The 26,786-nt window shown below is 42.3% G+C and overlaps 1 protein-coding gene across 1 annotated transcript in view; it reads left to right on the top strand.

Annotated features, from left to right (window-relative positions):
* The window catches only part of PDE8B (phosphodiesterase 8B), a 1,129,923-nt gene that overhangs the window by 170,853 nt on the left and 932,284 nt on the right, over positions 1-26,786 (top strand). Inside the window, exon 2 of the mRNA XM_086960753.1 lies at positions 20,050-20,067. Within this exon, the coding sequence (XP_086816879.1) occupies positions 20,050-20,067 (18 nt within the window). The remainder of the gene's footprint in view (positions 1-20,049; positions 20,068-26,786) is intronic.

Genomic DNA, 26,786 nt, shown 5'->3' with positions numbered 1-26,786 from the left:
GGGGTGACAGGCACGGCCTGGTTATGGCTGGAATCTTTTCTTACTAACCGTAGCTTCTCGGTGGAGCAAGGAGGAGCACGCTCTGACACCTTTGACCTTGGTCAAGGAGTGCCTCAGGGATCAAGCCTCAGTCCAACCCTCTTCAATTTGTATGTCACCCCCGTGGCTACCACTGCGGAGCGCTATGGGGTGGAAGTAGTGACATACGCAGACGACACTCAGCTGGTGGTCGCTCTGACCCAACCTGCTGAACAAGCCGCCTCGAACTTCTCATCATGCCTCCAAGAGCTCGCTGGATGGATGGCGAAGAACTGCCTCCGTCTGAACGGAGACAAGACTGAGGTGCTAATTGTAGGAAAACCCCCCTCAGTCTGGTCGTCAGCCTGGTGGCCACAGACCCTGGGGCCTCTCCCTTCCCCCAGGGATCAGGTCAAGAACCTCGGAGTATGGGTGGACTCAAAACTTAATTACGACTACCACACCAGACGGGTAGCTGGTACGTGCTTTTCTATTCTACGGAAACTCCGTAAGACCCTGGACCTGCTCCCAGAATCCTCAAGGAAGACCCTGGTCCACGCTCTTGTCACTTCGAGACTATGGCAATGCCTTGTATCTAGGCGCCAACGCCACTAGTCGGCGTCGACTGCAGACAATCCAGAATGCTGCCGCCCGCCTGGTCCTCCGGCTGCCCAGACGAGCCGCCTCAAAAAAATCTCTACAAATACTCCATTGGCTCCCGATCAATGAAAGGATCGACTTCAAGGTCCTATGTATTGGTCACAGGATCGGACATGGCAAGGGCCCTGCCTTCCTTCGGAACCTCCTCTGCCCCTACACGCCAACCAGACAACTCCGCTCATTAGGAGCAGGCCTCCTCGCTGTCCCCAGACACAAGAGAGCCAGAATGGGGGGGAGATCCTTTCGTTCTCTGGCGGCACATAAATGGAACTCTCTTCCCCTGAGCCTAAGATTGGAATCATCGGAGCTCATCTTCCGCTGGAAACTCAAAACATTCCTCTTTCCTAAAGAATAGCCCCACCTTTGTCTTACTGACTGAGCAACTAGTTCTTCTGACAGCGCGGGGACACACTGACAGTGTAACCAGGCGCTATACAAACTCAGAAATAAATAGGTAACATGACTATTTTAGTCAGCGATATGCGCGCCATGACTGGCCATTTAAGGGAGTTCCAAAACAATATGCAGGATCTGAGCAATCTAAGCAATCTATCCAAAGTGCCCTCTCGCATATCAGCTAGTGAGTGATAGATAAGGATGCCTATCTACTTAAATGTGGTTTGGGCCCAGTTCAGAATGCTCAGGAGTGTGGGGGGTCTCATCTGGGGTCCTGGCACCGGGAAAAGGTAGGTTTTAATCTTGTTGACTTGCAATCCGGAAAGGATGGCAAATTCTTTAAAAAGACATAGGTCGATGTCTGATCCAGTCAGAGCCTCATTTAAATAAACCAAGAAGTCGTCAGCATATCGGGATATAACATGGTGGCAGCCATCAAGGGCAAATTCCATCGCAGTCCCACCTCGATGAAACAGAGCAGCCAGTGGCTCCATCGCCAGAGCAAATACTACCAGTGATAGTTGCCATCCCTGTCCAGTGCCGTTTGAAATCTCGTATTGGGCTTAAACTGTCCCACCCGTCTTGACTCTCACTGTTGGGCGAATGCACAATATTGTAATCCATTTGAGCCAGCCCTCCCCAGGCCTATTCTCCTCATGCAGGTGGTCCCAGCTAACCGTATCAAAGGCCTTCTCCAGGTGGATTGATAGGATTGTGGCCTTATCTTGCATCCTCAATTCGGGATGGTATTGCAGTGAATAGAGTGTCCGCAGGTTGTAAGAGGTGTTTCGGGAGGGTATGAACCCATTTTGGTCTGTGTGTATTAGAGTGGACATGTGAGGGAGCAGTCACAGTGCCAGGATCTTGCTTAAAATCTTAAAGCCCAAGTTGAGCATGGATAGGGGTCTGTAGTCTGCTACGGGGTGTCCTGGGAATGTTGTCTTAGGGAGTGGAATCACTATGGCACTTTGTGTAGCATCTGAGAGTCGCCCCAGCCGCAGACTCAGCATATAGGGTCACCAGGCAGAGCGCTAACCTGGAGGCAAAGGAAGAGTAAAATTCAACAGGGAGGTCATCTAGTCCCGGTGTTTTCCCTGTGGACATTGAGGCTATGGCTTGGCGTATCTCCGACAATGTCACTGGGCCTCCCAATGATTACCGGGCTTGTCTCTCTATTGTTACTAGCTGTAGGGGCACCTGGAAGTCTCTGATTGTATCGTGGGGGGCTGGGGTTGGGGCTGCATAAAGTGCCTCATAGTATTCGCGGACCAGAGAATTAACTGCTCACGCTCATAAACATTCGTGCCTATGTTGTTACTGATATGGGTGATTTGAAAGCCGCATGTTTCTGGTTTAATCAGTTGAGATAGTAATCGGCCTACATTACCCTCCTCGTCGTGCATCCTAGCCAGGTCATTTTTATAATCGAACCTGCGCTACCATTCCATTGCTTCACTGTGGAAGGCTGTAGTGTCTAGAAGGACCGCTGATACTGCCGCATCCATACCCTGAGTGTTGTCCAGCATGCATAGGCGCTTCTCGAGAGCGTCTAGTTATCTAGGGAGAACTCTCCGCACTCCCACTGATTGACTCATGTAGTGGCCCCGAATCACAAATTTAAAAGTCTCCCCTTCCGTCAACACCATAGAGGCAGAGTTTGTATTTGTTGCAAAATAAGTCTCTACACAAGAGTCTAAGGACTCTTTAAAGAGGCCGTCTTCCAACATCTCAGGTCTGAATTTCCACATGGGGATCGGGGGTCTGGTACCCAAAGGCAGATGAAACAGCAGCAACAGGCTGTTGTCTAAGCAGTTATGTCCCAGGTATTCAGCATGCATGACTGTCTCGCTAAAGTCTGGGGGGCAGAGGAAAGCATCTAATCTAGTGTGTACTTGATGCAGTGGTGAAAAGAAGGAGTACTCTCTATCTGTGGGATGATGTATTCTCCAGGCGTCAAACATACCCCAGTAATGCCTCCACTCCTGGTATCCCGTCGACGTGCGGTGTGGTTGGGTCCCAGGAAGGGGTGTGTGTGAACAATCTAGTGTCATGTCCGCCACACAATTAAAGTCAACCCCTATTATCATGGTTCCCGGCATTGTGTCAGCTAATTGGACCGAAAGCCCCAGCAGAAAAGACAGTTGGTTGTGGTTTGGGGCGTAAACGGTACACAGACAAAATATCGATTTTTAAATATCGATATACAAAAATATCGAAGTTTAAATATCGATGGGACAAAATATCGAAGGTAAGTAATATCAACAGTCTTAATATCGATATTAGTATGATATCAGTAATATCGAAGTTTTAAATATCGATGTCAATAATATCGAAATAAATAACTTCGATGTTACTAATATCAATTTTTAAATAAATTTAGTGTATATTATATTGTATTTATTATGTTTTATTATTTATTTTTAATGTAATTTAATTAAATATTGTCTTTTACTTCTGTAGCGGGTTGTGGGTTTATAGGGGAAGAGGGTGGGAAGTAATTTAATTATGTTAAATGAATTATTAATTAGTAGGAATTATTAATTAATTAATTGAGAAATTATTTTTAATTAATTTTAATTAATTTATTAATTGATAAATATGTTCTGTAGCGGGTTATGGGTTTATAGGGGAATAGGGTGGGAAGTAATTTAATAATAATTAATTAATTAATATATGTTTGTACATATTTTAATTAATAATTAATTGGTAATTAATGTATATTAATTAGTTAATTAATTAATATAATTTTGTACATATATATAATTATTAATTAGTTGGTAATTAATTAATATTAATTATTTAATTACATTAATTATAGTAATTTTTTTTATATATAATTTTTTGTTATTCTTAATTAATTAATTGGGAGAAAAAAATATTAATTATTAAATTAAATTAATTAGAGCTAATGTGCTAATATATTTACTTTATTGTTATTGTTAATTAATAATTAATTGGTAATTAAATAATATTAATTAATTTTGGGTAAAGGAGTATTTTTAGGCTTCAGGGTCAATTTTCAGTTTTTGGGTAAAGGGGTACTTTTAGGGTTCAGGGTCAGTTTTCAGTTTTTGGGTAAAGGGCTATTTTTAGGGTTCTGGGTCAGTTTTCAGTTTTTGGGTAAAGGGGTATTTTTAGGGTTCAGGGTCAGTTTTCAGTTCATGGGTAAAGGGGTATTTTTAGGGTTCAGGGTCAGTTTTCAGTTTTTGGGTAAAGGGGTATTTTTAGGGTTCAGGGTCAGTTTTCAGTTTTTGGGTAAAGGGGTATTTTTAGGGTTCAGGGTCAGTTTTCAGTTTTTGGGTAAAGGGGTATTTTTAGGGTTCAGGGTCAGTTTTGGGTTTTTGGGGTACAGGGATATTTTTAGGGTTCAGGGTCAGTTTTGGGTTTTTGGGGTGCAGGCGTACAGGGTAAAAACAAAAAAATATTACATTAAATCAAATAAATAACATAAAAAAAATTACATTAAATTATTAAGTGTTTTATTTATTTTAAATGTATATGTATTAGTTTTAATTTTGTTTTAACATTTTAAATTTTAATATTTGTAAAATTATATGTATTTTAAAATTATTTTTACTTTATTATTAATACATTTAAAAAAACGATATTTTTGATTCCGATATTTTTGTACTACGATATTATTTTTTCGATATTTTTGTACTTACCTTTATGAAGATAGGATTCCGATATTTTTGATGTCGATATTTTTGCTCCGATATTTTTGTATTTCGATATTCTGTCTGTCGATATTATGTCAGACATTCGGCGTAAACACTACCAGTGAAAATATCTCTGCTTTACAGTTTCCCCATTAGTAATACATATCTCCCTTCCTTGTCAATCTTAGGATTAGTTACCACTAAGGAATCTCCGGCGTAGCCATATCAAGACACCCCTAGCCTAAGCCGAGTAGCTGGTCACATACACTTGCCCTCTCCATCTACTATGCAATTTCTTGGTTTCACTCTGCAAGGTGAGTTTCTTGAAGCAGGGCGATCTGAACTCCCCTCCTCATTAAGTAACTGTGAATATTGTACCTCTTGCCCATCAAATCCATTCTGTTTATATTCCAAATAAGAACATCCTGTTGAGCCCTCCATGCCATGGTGGCCATCCCTCTTTTGCAGACAAAACAACTGTGCATCCTGAAACAACTTCCGAAAACAAAGAACTCCCAGTTCCCAGAGCAGTTCAACAACGGTTGGATGCCACTCTTTAACCAAGTCAATAACCACCAGTGTAGGGCTGGGGCCAGCATGAGACCGGCCCATCGAGGGGGGGGTGTAGCCGTTGGAGTGGAATTAAAATGTTGCCCTATTCGGATCAACCCAAAACGGTAGTCCTTGTCAGGACAGCCAGCATATAGATTTCAAGGCACAATCTCTGACCATTTGCAGCTGTTGGCTGTTATCCCTCTGTTCGCGGATCAGATAATGTCATCAGGGGTAACGATCAGTAGCACTTTCTCCAGAAGTTTCAGAGTCTGAACCCTCTGTCCCTTTAACCGAGCAGGAGCCCAGTTCCAATGGAGTTCCGGCGCTTTGCATGATTTCCACTAGGACAGGGCGGTAAATTACGATCGGCTTGCGGAATTTGCAGAATTTGGGTAATTTCGCGTTCCGCGGAGAATGCGGAATTGCCCAAAAATCCGCGATCCGCAGCTATGCAGAATTTTTTACTTGTTCGGGCATTCAAAATGCGTGTATGTGAGATATTTCTCCCCGAGTGCGCAAACAGCATTTGCGAACAGGAAAAAAGCATTGCAAACGGGCAGAACAAGAAATTCCACATGTTTGTGGAAATTCTGCATGCTCGCAGAGATTTTTTACCGTTTTGCAGAGCTTTGCATAGCGCGACTGCGCACATTCTGCCTACCCCTAATTTCCACCACTGCTTGTGGTGCTGCAGCTCTCTTCTTCTTGGTCTGAGAGGGGCCAGGCTTTTTCTGCCACTCTAGATGGGGTCGTCTTCTGGATCTTTTCCTTTTGCCTTCAGCTGGCAGTCCCTGGGGTTGTCCTTCTCACTGTGCCAGCCTCTCAGTTCTGTACGCCCCTCTCCAGTCTCACGTCATTTTAGGATCTTTGCAGTAGTGGGATTGGCCATATAGCAGGATGCGGTGGGGGGCTCAAAACATTAGCGAATATTGAAGACCAAGGCTGCGTACAGCCTTTTTCACTTCCAGATACGATGCCCTCTTCCATTGGACATCCAGTGTATAGTTAGGGAATAAGGAGACTGTGCTATTGTTTACAGTGAACGGGCCATCTGACCGTGCCTTCTGGAGGAGCAAGTCTCTATCCTTATAGTGTAACAGTTTGGCCACTACTGGGCGTGAAGGATGGCCCGACAATGGAGGCCTGGCCAGGTCCCGATGCACTAGCTCCAGGGTGAAGTAGGGAGACAATCCCTCTGGCGCGACCACTGTCTGAACCCACGTGACTGGAGATAGCCAATCATGTCGCCGTCTTCCACCTTTTCGGGCAGGCCCACTACTCGTATGTTTTCCTCCTGTTGTGGCCTTCTGCAGCCTCAGCTGTACGCTCAAGAGTGTCCACTCTGGATGAGAGGTACGCCACCTGGCTTGACAACGCTACCTGCCCCGGAGCAAGATCTGCTATGGTCGACTCCGCTGTTTTTACTCTGTCAGAGAGTTTGTGGTGTTCAGCTCGTAGGAGTCCCAGGCCCACCGAAACCGCACTAATGACTTGATGAAGCATAGCTTTAGTGTCTGCAATGGCTCCCAGGATTTTCGCTAACTGTTGCTGCACTGGATCTGTTGGCGATGGCAAGTTCAATTGCGGAGAAGTCAGGGGATCGTCACACTGCACTGAGGGAGCCCCCGCTGATTTTGTCCTGGCCTTGCCCATGTTCTCTCGCCGTCACCCACCAGGTGTTCCCACGGCTCTGGGAGTCCGACCGAGGGGGCACCAGGAGGGGGGGTGAGGGGGAGGTCTCTGTAGGTGTCCCCCAAGGGTCAGTCAGCTTCCGAGATTTCCTGCATACTCCTTGTGCGCAGGGGTCGGTGCTGCAAATGTTCAATGGTCACCAGTGCTCAGTTGCCACAAGGGCCCCACATAGGGCCCCCACTCTGCTGCAAGCCTCGTCTGTATTCGGTACCTGCCCCTACCGTTCTCATTGACCCCTGGTGGATGGGGAGATCAGGAGGTCTGCCCAAGAGTATGTGGCAGCGCAGCTGCTACTGTGGTTAGTAAGGGGTCTCCATTTATATGAGTACCTTCGCTCAGCTCAAGCTGAGTTTTGGTCTGGCCTCCAACTGCATTCAGCGTGGTCCAGCAAGGGTGAGCCAGGGTGCCTATCCGGGGAGATAATTGATGTCTGTAGGACTCTGCTATGTTCCAAGATGGCTCGCTGCCTGTAGAAGGGGAGTCTCTCACCTCCGTTGTGCCAAGGCCTGTTGGGAGCATCCACGGCGGTGGTGCGCTGGGACGACGGGGCAGCCACGCTCAGCCCAAATCGGACAGTGGAGGGTGATGCTCATAGCCCCAGGAGGCCCTCTGATGTCAGCAGGCGCCCCGTGTGTGCTAGCCCTACAACTCACTGGCCTACTAGCAGCTTCTGCAGCACTTCCGCTACAGCAGGGCTCCTCTCCCAATCCAGCAGCAGTTTGCTTCATGCAGCGCCGGAGCCTCCTGTCGTAGGGCAGAATACAAATGGCTCGGATTCAGGCCGGGCCCTGGCTTTGTCCTCACTCTCCAGGGCCTCCAGGTTACCAGCATACCATAGGCAATGGCCCTCTTAGGCTGGCTCCAGGATGGGAGTTATCGACGAACCTGGGGCTCCGACTCTCCTCCTACCCAGTAGTTCGCGTCTGCTGCCGATAGTCCATTTCTCATATCCCCAGGTTCTCTGCCGTCTCCCCAGGTTCTCTGCCGTCTCCAAGAGTCCGCCCTGCAGCCGCACTGGTGCATCCTAGGCTCAAATATTCCCAGGATAGTTTATGGGCTGATGCAGAGCTCTGGGCATACCCGTTCGCCTGCCAAGCCACACCCCCTGCCCTTTATGAAGGTTAATGCACATCTAGGTCTTATGCAAAACTCTGATCATTTTCTTTTATTGCTAAATTTATAAGGTACACATGTTTCAGTGTTTACAGTGAGTTAATGACATGAAGAATATGGCCATTTTGCCTAATGACATTGTTGATGGCAGGTTAGATTGAAAGACAATCTGGACTTTTTGTAAAGTAATACAATCTTGAAATCAAGTACTTTTTATTTTGCTCTCTAAAGCTCCAATGGCTAGCTGCAATACTCCATTCAATTAGTGAAAGTCCCGCATTCCAGCTGTTTAAATGAACTCCATTCTAAATTACAGTGAACACATTCTTGTGATTGAGCCCAATGTACAATTTCCAATTTCCAAATCAGGATATACAAACTGCATATTGACTGGTTTTTGAACAGGGATGCAATTTGCAAGTCAATGTCTGCACTAATAGGTCACATTGAAAATCATCCATTTGCAAGGCGTTGACCTGCCGAAAGAATATCCATTTTTAACTGTCAGTGACTGGCTGTAAATGCAGGGATCATGGCCTGGGACGGCTCCTCCTTAGTAGGGGCGGACTGTCGCCCTATTGCTCAGCGCCAGCAAACAGGGGCCATGCAAGTCTAACGTTCACCTGAAGTTTGGCTGATAAATAGCGACAATGTCACGAGTATAGGGTGGGGCGGACAATCCTCTATTGTCCAGGGAGGAGGAGTGGTAGGTGCACTTTAAGTGTACATTTTGGTTTGGGTCGCTGTCTTAGGATGGCCAAACCGACACCGCACGTACATTTCACTAACCCAGCTTTGTTCCACTCCTGGGTGGAGAAACGGCACAGACTCCCTGTCCCTGACTGAGCATTAAACCAACCTACTCAGGCCAATCCTGGCACTGCTCTCAGAGAGCAGCAACGGGATTCGATGGGGAGTCTGGGGGCCTGTGTGTGCCAGTGGGAGTAGAGGAGCACCGAGGAGCCCGTTAGCGGGACCGGGAGGGGCAGGTAAGTGTTTTTTTGGTGTTATTATTCCCCCCCTTTCCCTACCACTTTCTTTTGGCAGCAGCCACTACTGATGGTGGCCTGAAAGGGGCGGCAGACCTCTAACCCTGAATTTGCAGTGCCAATCTGTAAAAGTTTTTTAGAGCAGCCAGTATCTCTTAACGAAGCAGGTTCTCTTTTAAAAGAGAAATGTTTGCAATTTAAATATACTGGGCAGAAAAGGCGGTGGTTCTTTTGACAGCTGATTGCTTCCCAGCCATCTGTGTTCCCCAGGGCTGTCAGACTTAAATCACAAAAGGATTGCTGTTCCATGGGAAGAGGTGAGGTGTTGATATCTGAAGAATAGTTGGCAACCGCAATTGCATTTGCAAACCATAAATACTTGTCATTTTGAGCCCCAATTAGTTGAGAAAACCCCTTTGACACCCTCTTAATTGCCACTCGTTATGACTCACAAAATCTATTTTGCAAGTGGAGTGTTGAGGCTTTTCTGACGTGCGAAAAGGTGCGTCCCCATTTCAAAACACTTTTTGCTGTTGCGCATCCTGCATGGGTGGAAAGCAGACTGATACGCAGTCACTCCATAAATGAATTCATGTTCTTGCAAGCATTTGCAATGCCAGTAGTTCTGGTTTTAAAGGAATGTTGTATGGTAATGTGAAGTATTGCAAGTAAGTATGGAAATGTATTTATGTGGTGGCAAATACCTGTGAAATAATATTGGTGTAAGTTAAAAGATCAGGTGACATTTGTTCTATAAAGCCAGAGCTAAAAATCCATGTAGGTTAATGGCTGCCCTCCTCTTATCTGTGCTCCTCATAGAGAAAAACACCATAAATTATGTTGTTATCTCCGACACTTTACTAGCATTACATGGCCTTGTGTGTGCCCATGAAAGTTCAAGCTCAGGCAGTGGAATACATGAACGAAAGGATCCCAGATGTGAGAAGGGCCTTATCTTATTTTGTGAAAGCACACAACTTCTTCCCACTGAAAACATTTACTCCTAGCTCCCAACCATGTGGGCAGAGCCAAAGACCCTCTCTAGTGATGCTTAAATTATTGTGTGCGCTGTTAAGCAAGAACATAAAAAGGGTCTTAGAACATCTCAGGTTCATTATTCACATTCTTGCAGTGGAATGACAGTGTAGTAGCAGCGGTTCTGGTGCACTAAATACCTCTAGTGGTATTTTGTCTGAACAAGATTTAAAACAACATTTCACAAATAGTTTACTCTATGTTTATCTGAACAACACATGTAGGTTTGTGTGAATGTTGCGGTGCCAGCTAGAGATTGAGTTGCCTGTGAAGTCATTAGTAGAACATTGGAAGTGGTGCTGAAACAAATTTGAAGCTGGGAGGGAGTGGTTGATGAGATAAGGGATGGAGGCATGGTGCAGCATCCTTTCTGTCATTTACCAAGAAGGTGCCTTTGCACATTTATCCCCTTTCTAGCTCTAAATTTAGATTGCTACAATAGGCCTCTCTCAGGCCTATCCCAGGGTCCTGACACCATAAACAGTTTCAGTGAATGACGCTCCTTTCCTTAGTTTGAGTGCTGTAGGTTGAGAGATGAACCATGCGGTAACTATTTGGTATTCTGACAAAAATATTGTGTCAAAAATATCGTATGCCATAATATTGTGTTCCTATACTTATAATGCGAACAACCGAAAAATCATGTCAAAAATATTGTGGAAGAAAATCGACGAGCAATAGGTAAAAATAAAGTAATTTATTTAAAATAGGTAATTAGTAAAACCAATAAAATGTTAAATAATCCTAATTGTTTACTTAATTGTGTATGTATACATATATGTGTGTGTGCGTGTGTATGTCTCTTTTGAAAGATATATACATATATATGTATATATTAAACATATTACAACAAATCAATATATTTCAAATACATTTATTTGAAATCTTTTAAAACTTAACGGTAAAATAAAGTGTAAATTAGCATAATCTATATACAACTAACAAAAAAGTAAAAAAATTAAAATATTAAAATAACCATATATTTTTTTCCCTTTAATATTGTACACTAAATATGGAAATACTATACACTTATATATGTCTGCGCCCGTCCCGCTCGGTCCGCGCTCAGCGCCAGCCACGCTGCTGGATTTGTTAAAGACTCTCCCAGTAAGTTTGTACAGGTACTCTTGAGACAGGCTTTTAGCTCTTTCCACCACTATACCGCGCTGCACTGGTCCAGTCCTTAAAGGTGTAAAAAATTCAGATCCTCATAAATGTCACATATGCAATTTACAGCTTTTGAATATAAAAATTGCACATACTAGTATTCCCCATAAAGCCCAGTCAAGGCTTCAGTTTGCTAATATTAACGCACGCTCACTTGTCAAACATAAATTTGAATTTGCAAATTTGTTGAAAAACATAAGTTAGACAATGTGTCGGAGAAGCTAGACATTGTGTTCATAGTAGAAACCTGGGCAGGTGAGACTTCAGGGCCGGCATGGTGGCAGCTATTCTGCCAGGTTTCTCCAACATAGGGAAAGATCGCAAAGGCAAAAAAGGAGGGGGGCTAGCTAAGCTATTTTCTATAGAAACCACATGAAAGCCTCCTTCAACGAGATGGCCACCGGAGCCAGTTGCAAAGTGCTTTCATTTCAATTATATATTAATCATATGTATTCCTTTAACAGAATGTTGATTTATCGCCCCCCCCCCCGGACCCCGGGTTAACTTTCTACAAACCCTAGGTCAGTTACTTAAACACAGAGTCAGTTTCCAGGACTATGCCATGCTCTGGGACCTACATTTTCACTTAGATAAACTACATGATAAGGGTACAACTGTCCTTATGGACCTTCTAACCAGTGTAGGCTTGGCTCAGCTAATTTAACGTCCTACTCACGGATGTATGTCGTTACAACGCATACTTTTACTCCACGTACCATTACAACGCGGTATTTACAACGCATACCGCTACAACGCATAGCGCTTTGGGGTGCTGGATAGTGGTAAGTATAATTTACTATTCTAACTCCAGTCCCCGTGGACCCTAGGGAAGGTGTTGGATAGTAAATTAAACTTACCTCTTATCCTAGAGCGCCCCCCAGCGCAATGCGTTGTAATGGTTTGCGTTGTAATGACCGCGTTGTAGTGGTAGTGCGGAGTAAAAAATGCGTTGTAACAGGTGAATACCCCTACTCACAGAGCTGGACATCTGCTTTATGCTGTTTTCTCTGACTGTCCGCTTCCCAAATTTAAAGGTACCCTGTAACTACTGTGGTCAGACCATGCAGCAATTGTACTAACTCTCACACTGCCCTTCACTGTTGATAATAGGCTTTCATTGATTAAAAGCCACAAGCGCTTCCAGTGGCACCGTCTGGACAAAAATGAGTTTAATTCTCAACTTAGACTGAGCAGACCTCACCTATCTCTAGACCCAGAAAGAGCAGCTCTAGAATACCACGATTGGATTGGGTTGGCAGTTCTGGATACAGTTCCTCAACAAACTGGAAAAATTACCAGGACTGCACCCACTGAACCCTGATTCTCAGAAGTGCTATGACTTCTTAAAAGGCATTGCCGCATGCTAGAAAGACGCTGGAGACCTAATTATGATCCAAAGGCAAAAGAGCGTTATAGGGAATGAATAACCTAGTACAAAAGATCAAAGTACAAAAAAAGTTACAAATCAAAAAATAACAATCCACATGGAAAAAATTAAGACTTCGATTATGATGGCGTCCGTCCGCCGCCCCGAGGTGGAGGAACCGTTCGCAGGGGCAGCGGCGTTCCCTCCATACCAATTAGGATGTGACCACCACCCTGGCGGTCACATCCCGTATATTTAACATTGCGGTGGGTGCTGCTTGAAGCAGCACCCGCCGCAAGGTTAAAAATGCATGCTTTGCATTTGAATGCACAAAGCGGAAAGGCACCCCGCGGTGCCTGCCGCTTTGTGCATGCAAATGCAGGGGGGTACCATATGTACCCCCCATGTGCACCCCCACCCACCCCGCTTCACCCTGGAGGCCCGCAATGGGCCCCCAGAAGCATGTTTACACACACAGCCTAATTTGGCTGACGGTGTCTTGCAGACACCGCCACCAAATTGCGGTCAACACCTCGCGGATCAGCGGCGGACGGACCTGCCGTTCGCCACTGTTCCCACCACCATCCTAATCTGGCGGAGGGTGTTTTCTCGGAACGAGGCGGTGAATCCACATCCTCCAGGACGGCGGTGGCTTCCACCGGCCCCACTGGATCAAGCCTTCTGTGATACATTGGCTTCCACCTTTTGCAGTAAGGTTCGCTGTATCTATGTTAAATTTATGCTGGTTCCAACTCAGGACGCAGGAAGTGTGGATTTGTATGTTTCTAAGAACTCCAGCAGCCCTGATTCGGCGTATCTCACAGAGTTTCCACCTATAACTCATGAGCAGGTCACTAAACTTCTTTCTGTTGCCAAATCTGGCTCAACGATATACCCTTGTCCCCCTTAGATTATTCTCTCTGCAATTGAGCCAATAGCCGGCCATCTCAGAGAGGTATTCAACCTAGTTCTTAAAACTGGCATTTTCCCTAAAAAATGGAAAAAGACCTCAATTCTTCAACTATTAAAAAAAAAAAATTTGGATAAAGCAGACCCAGGCAACTATCGTCCCATTGCCCGCCTGCCGCTACAGGCAAAAATTCTTGAAAAATACGTTAACCAAGAATTAACTTCTTTTATCCTTAACAATGACATCCTGGATCCATCTCAATATGGTTTCGGAAGTGGACATAGCAACAAGCTCAGACTTATCATGGTGCTCTGTAGATAAGGGAGGCATGGCAGTACTTCTTTCAGCAGCATTTGATATGGTGGAGCATGGCCTCCTACTGCATCGCCTTCAAGAAATAGGCATTGCTGGTGCTGCCTTATCATTGTTCAATTCTGTCCTCTCGGACCGGGAACAATTTGTGGAGATGGACGGTCTCAGCTCTCAGAGCTGCAATCTTCTGTGTGGGATTCCACAGGGGTCATCTTTAAGCCCGACCCTTTTTAATCTTTACGCAGTCCTGCTGGCCAGGATAATCAAATCCTACAGATTTGCTATGGTGTCATACACTGATGACACCCAGATTATAGTATCAATCTCAGATGACTCTCGAAACACAGTCCATAACTTTCACACCTGTATGGGATATGTGAGTAGATGGATTTTAGAGAACTGTCGTAAATTGAACTCAAATAAAACAGAGGTTCTGCTTCTTGGCAGAGAAGTCTCTATCTGGTTGTCCGACTGGTGGCCTTCGGAACTAGGCCCTCTCCCCTCACCAGTCGCCAAGGTAAAAAAACCTGGGTGTCATCTTTGACACCACCCTGTCCTTCTCCCACCATGTGAATGCAATCACTTCAGCTGCCTGCTATTCTATGTGATCCTGGGAAAAATCTTCCCTTTCATACCACTGGACCTGCAGAAAACAGTGGTTTTGTCCCTGGTTCTATCAAGGCTGGACTATTGTAACAGCCTTCTGATTGGAATGAACAAAGCCCTCCTGGCTAAACTGCAGGTTATACAGAACCTGGCCACCCGTCTGCTTTTTGGATTGACAAAATACTCTTCTGCAAAGGCAGCCCTTAATACCTTACGCTGGCTCCCAGTGGAAAAACGTGTCAACTTTAAGGCGCTTTGCATTGCCTTTAGGGCATTGCACAACCAGGGCCCTGCTTATCTGATTGACCACTTTCGTTGGTATACACCAACCAGAATGCTGCGGTCCTCCTCAATTATGCTGGTGTATGTTCTCAAAGCACGACTGTCTAACTGGGGTGGTAAAAGCTTTTTAAATACCACTACGAGATTGTAGAATCAGTTGCCACTGACACTTAAAAACTCCCCTGACATGCTCTCTTTTAGGAAGGGTTAAAGGCCTGGCTCTTTAAGGCATAACCTTAGTACATTTCTATTTTCACTTTAATTACTCAGCAATCTTCACCTCATGGCTAAAGGATGTTGGTCATCAAGCGATTAGACGCCTTCTGGTATTAGTTGCGCTACATAAATATGTAAATAAATAAATAAAATTGAATAAACAATATAACAATATTTTGGTAATTTACAAAATATACAACAATAATATTAAACAGAATAAAATGTTAAATAACCATAATTGTTTACTTAGTTGTGTACATATACATATATGCGTGTGCGTGTGTATGTATCTTTTAAAATATATATACATATATATGTATATAATAAACATATTACATCAAATCAACATATTTCAAATACATTTAATTTTAAATCTTTTACATGTCAATGGTAAAATAAAGTGTAAATTAGCATAATCTATATACAACTAACAAAAAAGTAGAAAAATGTAAATATTAAAATAACCATATCATTTTTTGCCTTGGATACTGTACACTGAGGGGCTGATTCCAATTTGGTAAACCAATCGTACGACCGAATCGAATACGTAGCCCTTTCCGTACGACTCGTACAATTCCGTCCGAATTGCCTAGTACGATTCGTTTGAAAAATATACGACTGAATCGTTGCGAACCGTACAAAAAGCAAGAGAAAATTAGTACGACACGGACCCTCACAGTGAACCTTACGAATCGTAAACATGCTGTACGACCCGACAAGTACGATCCGGACCGGGGAATGAGAACGCGATTCGTACAGAAAACATCGCGTATGAGCGATTTGTACAGAGAGTCACACAATCGCAAACGCACCGTATCCCTGAAATCATTGGGTGTACGCACCGTACCCCTGTAATTATGGGGTGTACGCACCATACCCCTACGCACCGTACCCCTGCAATCATGGGGTGTATGCACCGTTCCCCTGCAATCATGGGGTGTACACACCGTAGCCCTGCAATCATGGGGTGTACTCACCATACCCCTGCAATCATGGGGTGTACACACCGTACCCCTACGCACCGTACCCCTACGCACCGTACTCCTACGCGCCTTACCCCTGCAATCATGGGGTGTACGCACCATACCTCTGCAATCATGGGGTGTACGTACCGTTCCCCTGCAATCATTGGGTGTACGCACCGTTGCCCTGCAATCATGGGGTGTATGCACCAGACCCCTGCAATCATGGGGTGTACGCAACGTACCCCTATGCACCGTACCCCTACACACCATACCCCTACGCGCCGTACCCCTGCAATCATGGGGTGTACGCACCATAACCCTGCAATCATGGGGTGTATGCACCGTACCCCTGAAATCATGGGGTGTACGCACAATACCCGGGGGGGGGTCCGTTTTGTATGCGGTTTGAGTCGAAATCTGCTTTTCCAGATGTTTTGAGCTCCCATAGAAAAAGAGCCGTACGGATTGTTGACGAGACGAATCATACTTGCTGGGTCGGAAAATGCTGCTTCGATCCGTACGGACGTCGCGTACTGCGTGTTCCGAATACGATTCGTACGGATTTTTAAGTCATATGGTCCTTCGTACGGAGATCTGCTTTGGGTCAGAATCGTACTTCATCGTACGTACGGGGACATTTAAGGGTACGATTTGTATGGGAAATATGCTCCGTACGGCTATTTATAAGGGATTTTACCGAATCGCCCCATACATATGGAAATATTATACTCTTATATTTCATCAACAATATAACAATATTTTGGTAATTTACAAAATATTCAAAAATTATATTAAACAGAAAGAAGAAAACAATTCAAAAAAAGATTATTTATCAAAAAAATATCAATTAAAGTAATATTATAAATCCAAATCATGTAAAACATTTTTCTAAAAATAATGTAAACATTTTAAAACAAATTAAACAACAATGTTAAAAATACTATGAATACAATCTAACCTACATTAGCAAAAGTGTAGATAGCTTCCCTCACTCCAATTTACGCAACTGTAGGGAAATCATTAAACTATGGAGGGGTTAAGTTTAATATTCCATTTCCGGATTAAGCAAAAATAGGGAAAGCGTTCGACTTAAGAGAGGTAAGAGTCATTGTTCCCACTTCAGTCTAAGCAACAGTCCAGAAAGTATTGGACTTCAGCGGGGTTAGATTTGATATTCCCACTTAATGTACACAACAGTAGAGAAAGTGTTGAACATAATCAGTTGTCTATTACTACAATGCACAGTTCAAGTTCTTTGTTTTTAACATGGTGGAGCTGCATCTTCTGGGGTTCCTTGACACAGACCATCCTCTAGAACTTCATTGCTTTAAACGTAGGGCTGATTCAATGGGTTTGTGCTCTGAGTGTGTTTAAATTAAGAGGGGACAAATGTATTAAGCATTTTAGTAGTTGCAAACACTCACACTCAGTGTTTGTAACTGTTAATGCTTTTCTTATGTACAAATCACATTTTAGGAGTTAAAAAGGTGCTTTAGATACAGATGCAGTATCTGGAATAGGCATGGTGTAGGCCTCCCTCTCAAATACCAAATCAGTATTTAATGTATCAGTGTTTTGCAACAGAAATCCAGTCACAAAACATGCTATTTTAATGACACCTCATAGTAGGTGGTGATGCATTGGCAAAAGCGAAGGGGTCCCTTTGGGATCCTTTCCCTTTTGTGAATGTAAAAAAAGAAAGTTTGTTAAAGAGTAGGCAGTGGTCCACAGAACTATTAGGCTAACAAAATAAAAAGTAAACCTATCTTTTTAAACACTGTCCCATTCATTTTAGGGGAAAAATGTCTAAAATGATATTAAACTGTATTAAAGTAAATAATATTAAATACAATATTCTTTAAAACAATATGATATACTTAGAAAACTGATATTCTTACCTTAGATATTATGTTCCACGCTATTTTGATAGTCCCAATATTTTTTACATGAAATTCGTGTCACACAATATTTTGAATCCATTATTTTGGTCATTCACCAACTATTTCCCAGGCAAACCATCAGGATTCCATATTGTGGCACCATTGAGGTAATTGATTTTATGAATGAATCTTAGATAGAACTTACATTTAGTCAGTAATTACTGAAGTTCCCAGTTACTTGATTAAGAATTGCCACAGAGTGTGCTTACCCTGATCAAAGAGAGAATGTTGTAAAGGTGAGGAATTGTGAGAGAAGGCTTACCTTCAAATTAGAATGTAGGGCCCAATGTACAAAACAATTTTGCGTTTGCAAACTCTGCAATATGCAAAACCAGAACTATTGGCATTAAAATGCTTGTTAGAACATAAATTAATGTATGGACTTTCACCCGTGCAAAATTTGCAGCAGCAAAAAGTGTTTTGAAATGTGTAAGTACCTTTTGTGCAAAACATAAAAGTCTTAACACTCCACTTGCAAAAGAGGTTTTGTGCATTCAATCAATTTCAAAGGACTCCAAAGTGCTTTAAAACAAAGTTTCCCAGTGAATACTTCATTACAGCTTCTGAATATCTATTCCAAGGACTCTCACTGAGGCATTACCTAAGATCGGATGAATGTCTACTTGAGAAATCAGTGGGATTGAATTGCGTCACAAACTAAAAGACTCTTAAAGTACCTGACTTAGACTTTTGAAGCTAGGAAATTCTTTCTCTCATGTGGAAAACAATACCTCCACAGCATATAGTACTCTCCATCCACAACTAGAAGCTTGTTTCCTTCATATCATTTAAGTACGTTACCAAACCGACACATTCTTCAACATTTTGCTAGGAACACCATTGTAGCAGGTTTTCAGAGAGGCCTGATCCATGATCACTTTAGGATCCTTAGTTCAGAAAATTATACAAATGTAGAATCAATCCATTTGATACATAGCATCACCCCACTGTATGTGTAAAGTATGAGTTCTCTTTCAGTCCCTTGCTAGTTGTTAGCCCTACCTACTCCATGATATTCTTTAATGCTCTCCCAGAAGCCCAACCTGCCAGGAGCCTGCTATAATAGCCGTTTATGGCCATGAGGCAACTTAGATCAGATGTCAGTGTTAAATACTCGGATCAATCCTCCCTTTTTCTGAGAAGAGCTTGAAATCAAAACGATGACCATTTTCTTCAATCTTTTTGGTTAAAGTAATATTTGCATCATAAAAAGAAATTCAATTATGTGTTTCTTTCATTTGGGATTTTTTCCTATGTTTAGATTCAAGTATATTTCATAAATATATGATTTAAAGTCCAGTCCAAATTAGTTTGTTATATTCTTTCACCAATGTGAACTGACAGACCTTCTATAATACATTGGGGCACATTAACATAAACAATTACAAATTGCAGTAACCTGTCCCTTTCTTCTTTCTCAATACCTCTTCCCTTTAGATTGGATCAGCATGCTTAGGTTTCACTTCTCACCAATTTCTGGGTACTCTCAGGACTCATCTAATACTAAGCACACAAAAAATGTTCAGCTGTCATCTATTGGAATAAATATACCCAGATATTTTATTTAAAAATATTTTATATGTGTGCCTATTACCAGTGAAAAACATGTTAAAACAACACTTAACCGTTTATTTTGCATATGCAGTCTCAGTAAACAGTACAACCGAATAAACTACCCCAACATACATTGGGTTTAAGTTAATTGCAAATAAGTAACTCTGATGGAATGCGATGCTCCTTTCCCATATAACCTGTAAGCTCAATGATTAAATAGCTGGCTACACTTGACGATATTTATTTGTGAATATGCCATTTCTAGTTTTCTGAATATAGATAGCAATAACCTGCTTTTGACAGACAGATAAGCACTGTGAATACTGCTCAGACTGCATGACACTAGAGACACTGTGCAGTGCACCAGAATAACATCTGCTAACCAGTCATTCCCATGCACGATGTTTAATTAGCAACCTCATAGATGCTACACTAAATTCTGTTGATCATGTTGAAAAAGTAATCATCCTTTTTTCCAGCTCACTGCAGTAGTTAGACACAAATAAAAGCTAACTAGGTCCCTTCAAAGTAATGCATTGAACTGTCTTGTTTTTATTTCTGTTATGCTCATTCCAAAATCTATACTGCTTTTTCTTTTGTTTTGCATTCAGCAGCATTCTGGATTGATTACGGTAAGCCCTCTAATATGTTTACAGTCACATTCAAGTTATTGTTTTTCTGAAGTTGATATGTACCTTGTGTTTACTTTTTTGTTAATGAGCAGTCTTGGGTTTTATTCTGTAAAACCTATTATCATTTGTATAATGTACCAAACTTGGTAAATATTCAGTCTCTTTGATATAAGCAGAAACGAAGATATTTTTATTGAGTTAGAAAATTATAAATGCGCTCCACCTAATGGTAAAAAAATCAATGTACAAAGTAAACATGAAATAAGAACAATGCACACCTCTTTTCATATACAAGATATCTGTATAATAAATTACAAAAGTGTATTCAAATATAGTTAACTCATTCGGTCTAGAGAGAAGAACCATGGCTCAAAATTTTTAAATCAAATTGGTGTGTGAGAGATATACAAAAGTGAAGGGTTAGATGGCCTGTCTTATGAGTGAGTAGGACTAAGAAAGGAAAAGAGACTACAAGAGAGCTGAGAGGAACGAAATGTAGTACAACTAAGTAGAGAGCTAGAAGGTGAGGCAGAGAGATAGAATGCAAGAGGCACAGAGGGCAGAGAGCGTGAAAATAATGTGTATATATATATATATATATATATATGTATATATATATATATATATATATGTATATATATATATGTATTCCTCAGACAAAGAACGGACCCAGCCGAGCTCTAGTTCGTTGCCCAGCAGTCCGGATGCACCACAGCACAAATGGAATCCAAAGCGTGATTTCTTCAAGTTAAGGCAATTTTTATTCTTTACAACACCATTTGTGCAAACAAGGAGGATGGTCAACGCGTTTCGGCGATTGCCTTCAACTGGACCATAGAGTCCCGCAGTCTAAGCTGTCCATTTAAAGTGATAAGTGCATAAGTCCCTTCTTTATTTCATTTAAAAAATAGACTAGACTGTTAACCCTACTAGTCTGCCCTTATTCAATGGCCATTTTGGACATACATTTTTTGTTATTTTCTATTAAGACAGAGAAACATAATGGTAAAGTACCCTAAGACAAGAAGGGTAATTAAGTCAACATTTTCACAACTTGGTAAAAAACATGTTATTAAAACTCATAAAAACGGAAACATAGGGGTTTATAAATATCAGAATGTACAATGTGTGAACTTCAATAGTCATAAAGAGGGAGGGAATGGAAGTCCTGGCGGAGGAGAGAAAGGGCAAGGTCAAGGAGGTTCAAGGGAAAAAAGGGGGGGACCCAGGGCAGGGAGGGGGAAGGGGAAGGGGGGGAGTGAGGGAAAAAGGGAAGGCAGTGAAGGGAGGGAATGAAAAAGGGAAAGGCAGGGGGGATAGCAGATATCTATAGGATGGTTCAAAGGCAAATTTGGATAATAAAGTGTCATGTGCATTGTGCAAAACATCTTGTGCAAATATTTTTTTCATGTGCAAAGACGCATTAGATATTTAGACTTTTAAAAAAAGTTTACCATCTCCCTGTGTTCAATCATGCTAAAGTAGACTTTCAAGAAGAAAACACAGATAAGGAAAGGAGAAAATAACAATTATCTATCCAGTTTTTATTAGTCCATCCCTAAGTACCACATTTGATTTTTGAGAACAGAGTTCCCTCAATCCTTCTATACGGTTCACCCCTACTCATTATTTTAATTATGTCTACACTTCTCTCTCTCCTTGTATCCTTCTTCCCAAATGTTTCCTCATTTTTAAATTGTTGTTCATTTTATCGTCGAAGTATTATCACATTGTACTTATGATTGTTCTGTCCCCATAGATTGAGTATGCTCTTCATATCTTATCCATGCGGTTACATTTCTACAGATGTACATATAGTTCAGCATCCTGGTTATGTCCAAAGGGACTCTCTGTGCCCAGCGTCAAGATGAACCTCGATTCTGCTCTTCTTAAGTCCAAGGTTCTATCTCCACCTCTTTCATTTGGTTTTACCAATTTCGCACCAAAGAATTTTAGATCTTGGTTGTTGGTTGTTGCTTGAGTGTTTCTCCAAAAAGTGTTTTGCCATTGGGTAAGAAAGATCCTGATTTTTAATTGTTTTTAGATGTTGTAGTATGCACAATTTTAGTTTGTTTATTGTGCTCCCAACGTACAGTTTTTGGCATGAGCATTGTAGATCGTACACCACAAATTTGGATTCACATGTTATGTGGTCAGTGATGTTTTCCTTTTTTCCGTTTTGTAGTTGATAAGAGAGGGTGTTACAGCCGTGCTCACAGGCTTTGCATTTCGAGCACTTCCAAAAGCCAGGTGTTGTTATACATATATATATACTATATATACACCTGTATACACATATATATATATATATATATATATATATATATATATATATATATATATATATATATATATATATATATATATATATATATATATATATATATATATATATATATATATATATATATATATATATTATATATATATATATATATTTATATATATATATATATTTATATATATATATATATATATATATATATATATATCCAAAAGAGATTTCCCATGTACAAGGAAACGATACGACAACACTCCAGAAGTTGCTGTGCTTAAGAATTTATTCGGCAGCAAAACAAACTACGCGTTTCACCAAACAGGCTTGATCACGTTTGTTTAGGATACACAATCTTAGTCCTTTTACCATTAACACAATCTCAACATAGAAAAAGGACTTGCCAAAACACCCCCCAGTGCATAATAAAGAGCTCACAGCAGAAATACACACGTCTAAAATTGAGTTTCTGGATGTGTTAATAGAGATACAGGGAACCAAGATGACCACAAGTCTTTTCAGGAAAAGCACAGCGGGCAATAGTCTGTTGAATGCGAGGAGTGCGCACCCTAGACAATTAGTGGACAGTATCCCCTACGGGGAACTATTGCGTGCTAAACGCAATTGCAGTACTAGTGAGAAATTTGAGATGGAGAAAACAAGGATGATAACACGTTTTAAAGAAAGGGGTTACAACAACAAAACCATACAGGGAGCTGTGACGAAAGCTGAGACTAGATTAAGGAGGGACCTCCTTAACTCTAATGCAGACACAGAAACTGAATCGAAGATCAGGTTTATAACCACCTTTTCAAGCCAGTCTAGTGAAGTGAGTAAGATCCTTAACAGACACTGGCATGTTTTGTTGACAGACCAACATCTCAAGTTACATCTGAAAGAGCACCCCCAGGTCACCTTCAAAAAGAGCAAATCATTGAGGGATGAACTAAGTCCTAATGCAGTGATGGGAGCAAACAGAACTAAAGACATACCGGGTTTTAGATGCTGTAGATCTTGTAAAGCGTGTCGTAACAGTGAGAACCGCAAGGAAGTCCTGGTACCTAGCACGGGTAAAACCTTTACAATACGCAAAACCCTAACCTGCAACACCATGTATTGTGTGTATTTGTTAATCTGTCCCTGCAACAAGTGGTATGTGGGGAGCACGACTCTGAAGGCAAAGGAGAGAGTGCTCCAACACATGAGGGCCATAAAAAATCATAATGAGCAGTACCCAGTTGCAAGGCATTTCTTTGAACAACATTATCAGAACGAGAATCTACTGAAAATGGTGGTGTTGGACAAAGTAGACCTAGGACCGCGGGGGGAGACAGAACAACGTGCCTGCGAAAATTAGAATCAAGAATGATTATTGATTTTGAATGCACTTACCCACAGGGGTTGAATAACCATGAGGAACTGTCTGTTCACTTAGAAAAGTAACTATCTGACGCTTAGAATGTAATGCTGGAAGTATTGTAGCATAATATGCCCTAAAATATTTTGTATGTATACCATCAGCATGTCCGCAAAATGCCGCAAACAATGTACGCCCAAATTGTAAATACCACCTTGTTTTTAATTAATTCACAGATTCTATGCACTTTGGGACTAGTGGAGTTGAGATTCCTGGATAGGATCCATTAATTAATGAGGAAAGGTCGCTGTGATGCATTGTCAAAAGATCAAGCACGTGATGCTGTTGAACCAATGTCCTGCATATTACTGCCATCTAAACTGAACCAACATTGCAATGGGATGTCACTTAATTTAAACCATGTTTTTTATTTACATTTGTAAATATGACAAGAGTACTTCATGCCCACTGGGGCGGTATGTAAAGACAAGCAGCCATATTTCATGTTTATGTTTTGATAAATAATAGCCCACTTGGGCGATATTCGTTACAAACCTGACGATGTAAATTATGAAACTGATGAGCATGTTGGGGTTTCAAGTTGACTTGATGACGGAATTAAGTGAATATTTACAACCTTGGTTCTTTGGACTTTCATTTATAATCTTGTTGCATCATGACCATAGAATGAACCACTCCAATATGTCCGCTCTTTATTATGCACTGGGGGGTGTTTTGGCAAGTCCTTTTTCTATGTTGAGATTGTGTTAATGGTAAAAGGACTAAGATTGTGTATCCTAAACAAACGTGATCAAGCCTGTTTGGTGAAACGCGTAGTTTGTTTTGCTGCCGAATAAATTCTTAAGCACAGCAACTTCTGGAGTGTTGTCGTATCGTTTCCTTGTACATGGGAAATCTCTTTTGGATATTTGGGCCGCCGGGACCCTAACGACGACCCGCTCGTGAGCAGGTACTAGCCAGACACCGGAATTGTGGTTTGCAATATATATATATATATATATATATGTACGTGTATATATATATATCTGTATGCCAAGAAAATCCTGCGCATGCGCATTCCTCACCAGGAATGCGCATGCGCAGGCTCCCATGCATGCGCAGTTCCAAGAAGAAGGCTAGATGGCCCAGGATGGCCCAGGATGACCCCGGGATAAAGTAACTTTGATTTTAAATCTTATCTTAAGGCTTTTTAATCACATTTAATTTTGCGGGCGGGAGGCAGGCAGGCGGCCACTTCCGTTACGCCCCCGAGTGTGTGGAGAATTGCCCCGTTTCTCTGCCTTCATTGCGAAAGGCGGAAGGGGCAAATCTCTACACATTGCATGGGCAGAACGGAGTGACGAGGGCATCATGACGGGGTGAGCACCCGCTCCTCCCATTTTGGCTCAATCAATTCAGTGTCTGAAAAGGGCGAAATAATTTAATGGTGGAAACGTTTGGAGGTAAATGAAGGTTTATTTCAAGCTTAAAACAAAAGACAAGTTGAGTGCATCCTTCCTTTTTGAAGTACGATCTACCAACTGTTAGTGGTAATCGTGGTTCAAAGAGGAGTTGGAGTCCACAAAAATACACAAGGTTAAATAATAATATGTTATCCTAACGTTTACATACAAAGGAACAGAGCGCATGGTAGAAGCATAATGTGTGCGTGTAATGCAGTGGCGGAAGCCTGTGTGCATGAACACTTAGTAATGATCTCACTACAGTGCCCTAAAAGCCAACGCCACGTGCCTGTAGGGCAGTGCTGCCCGCTGGCTCAGACCTACAGTTCTTCCAACAGGTCCTTAAAATGAGACAGAGATGAGGCTGAATCAGGTCAGAGATCACACAGCAACATTGCTTGTTTGGACCTGCGCACCCAGGTTGATGCACCCTACCCCTCCCGAAGCATCGCGCTCTACACGTGTCTGTAGGGTAGAGCTGCCCGCTGGCTCAGGCCTAAAGTACATACGGTCTAGCTGGTCCTTGAAATGAGACAGACATGTGACTGAATGAGATGAGAGATCACATCATTACGCACTGCAACATCGCTTTTTCGCACCTGCGCACCCAGGTTGATGCAGCTCACCCCTCCCACAGCACTGTGCTCAACATGTGTCTGTAGAGCAGCGCTGGACACTGGCTCAGGCCTACAGTATGGTCCAGCAAGTCTTTAAAATGAGACAGAGATGTGACTTAATGAAGTTAGAGATCACATCATTACGAAGGGAACTTCGCTTGTTCGCACCTGCGCACTCAGGCTGATGCACAATTGGAGTCGCTGTGCACCCAGGCCCCACTGCTCACCTCCTGTCATTGTGTGTGTGAAAACACTACGGTCAGCAGTTTTCACAATTCAGTTGCAGTGTTGATTGCAGGATGGTGTACACCTCATGGATCCCTTTGGAAACACGTCGGGCTTTAGGGTTCACAATTTAGCACCAGTGTTGATTGCCAGGATGGTGTACACCTCAAGAATCCCTTTTTTCTATTTAGTATTGTGCTATGCGAGGTGGATGCAGCCATATCACCGAGGCAGTGTGGAAGGACTGGAACATGTGGCATCGTCGGTATCCTATTTATGCGTACGCAAAGTGTGCTGGGCTTGCGTGTCAATGGTGTGTGGTATTATTGAAAGTGTTGCTATCGCGAAGCGTACACATGTGAATGTGTTTGGATGGAGGGAGGATCAGCAGTGAGGCTACGTCATACACAGTGATAATGCTCATTACAGTCAAGCAATGTATGCCAAACATGAATCTAAAAAGTCTCACATATGACACACTACTATATCGGTAAAGCCAGACAACAGAGCGTACAGCAATACAAATTAACACATTACTGTTTACTGTTTCTCACATGTGATCTAGGATGTGCACTCTACCAGTGGCTGATGATAGTCCTTAGAGCCACCAATACCCAGACCGAAAAGCAGCACAATAATGTGCACACACACACCAGGGGCATCGTGTAACACACATTTGTTTTTTGATATAACATTTGAGATGCATGGCCATCACACGTGGAAGGCTTAAGGTACAGACCATGAATATTGATCAAGATGATCGTTTCATGTTGTGTGTAGTA

The sequence above is a fragment of the Lissotriton vulgaris genome, chromosome 3_1, assembly GCF_964263255.1.
Source record: "Lissotriton vulgaris chromosome 3_1, aLisVul1.2, whole genome shotgun sequence".
NCBI lineage: Eukaryota > Metazoa > Chordata > Amphibia > Caudata > Salamandridae > Lissotriton > Lissotriton vulgaris.
Note: the sequence above shows the minus strand (reverse complement) of the source record. Positions and strands in the feature narration are given on the sequence as shown.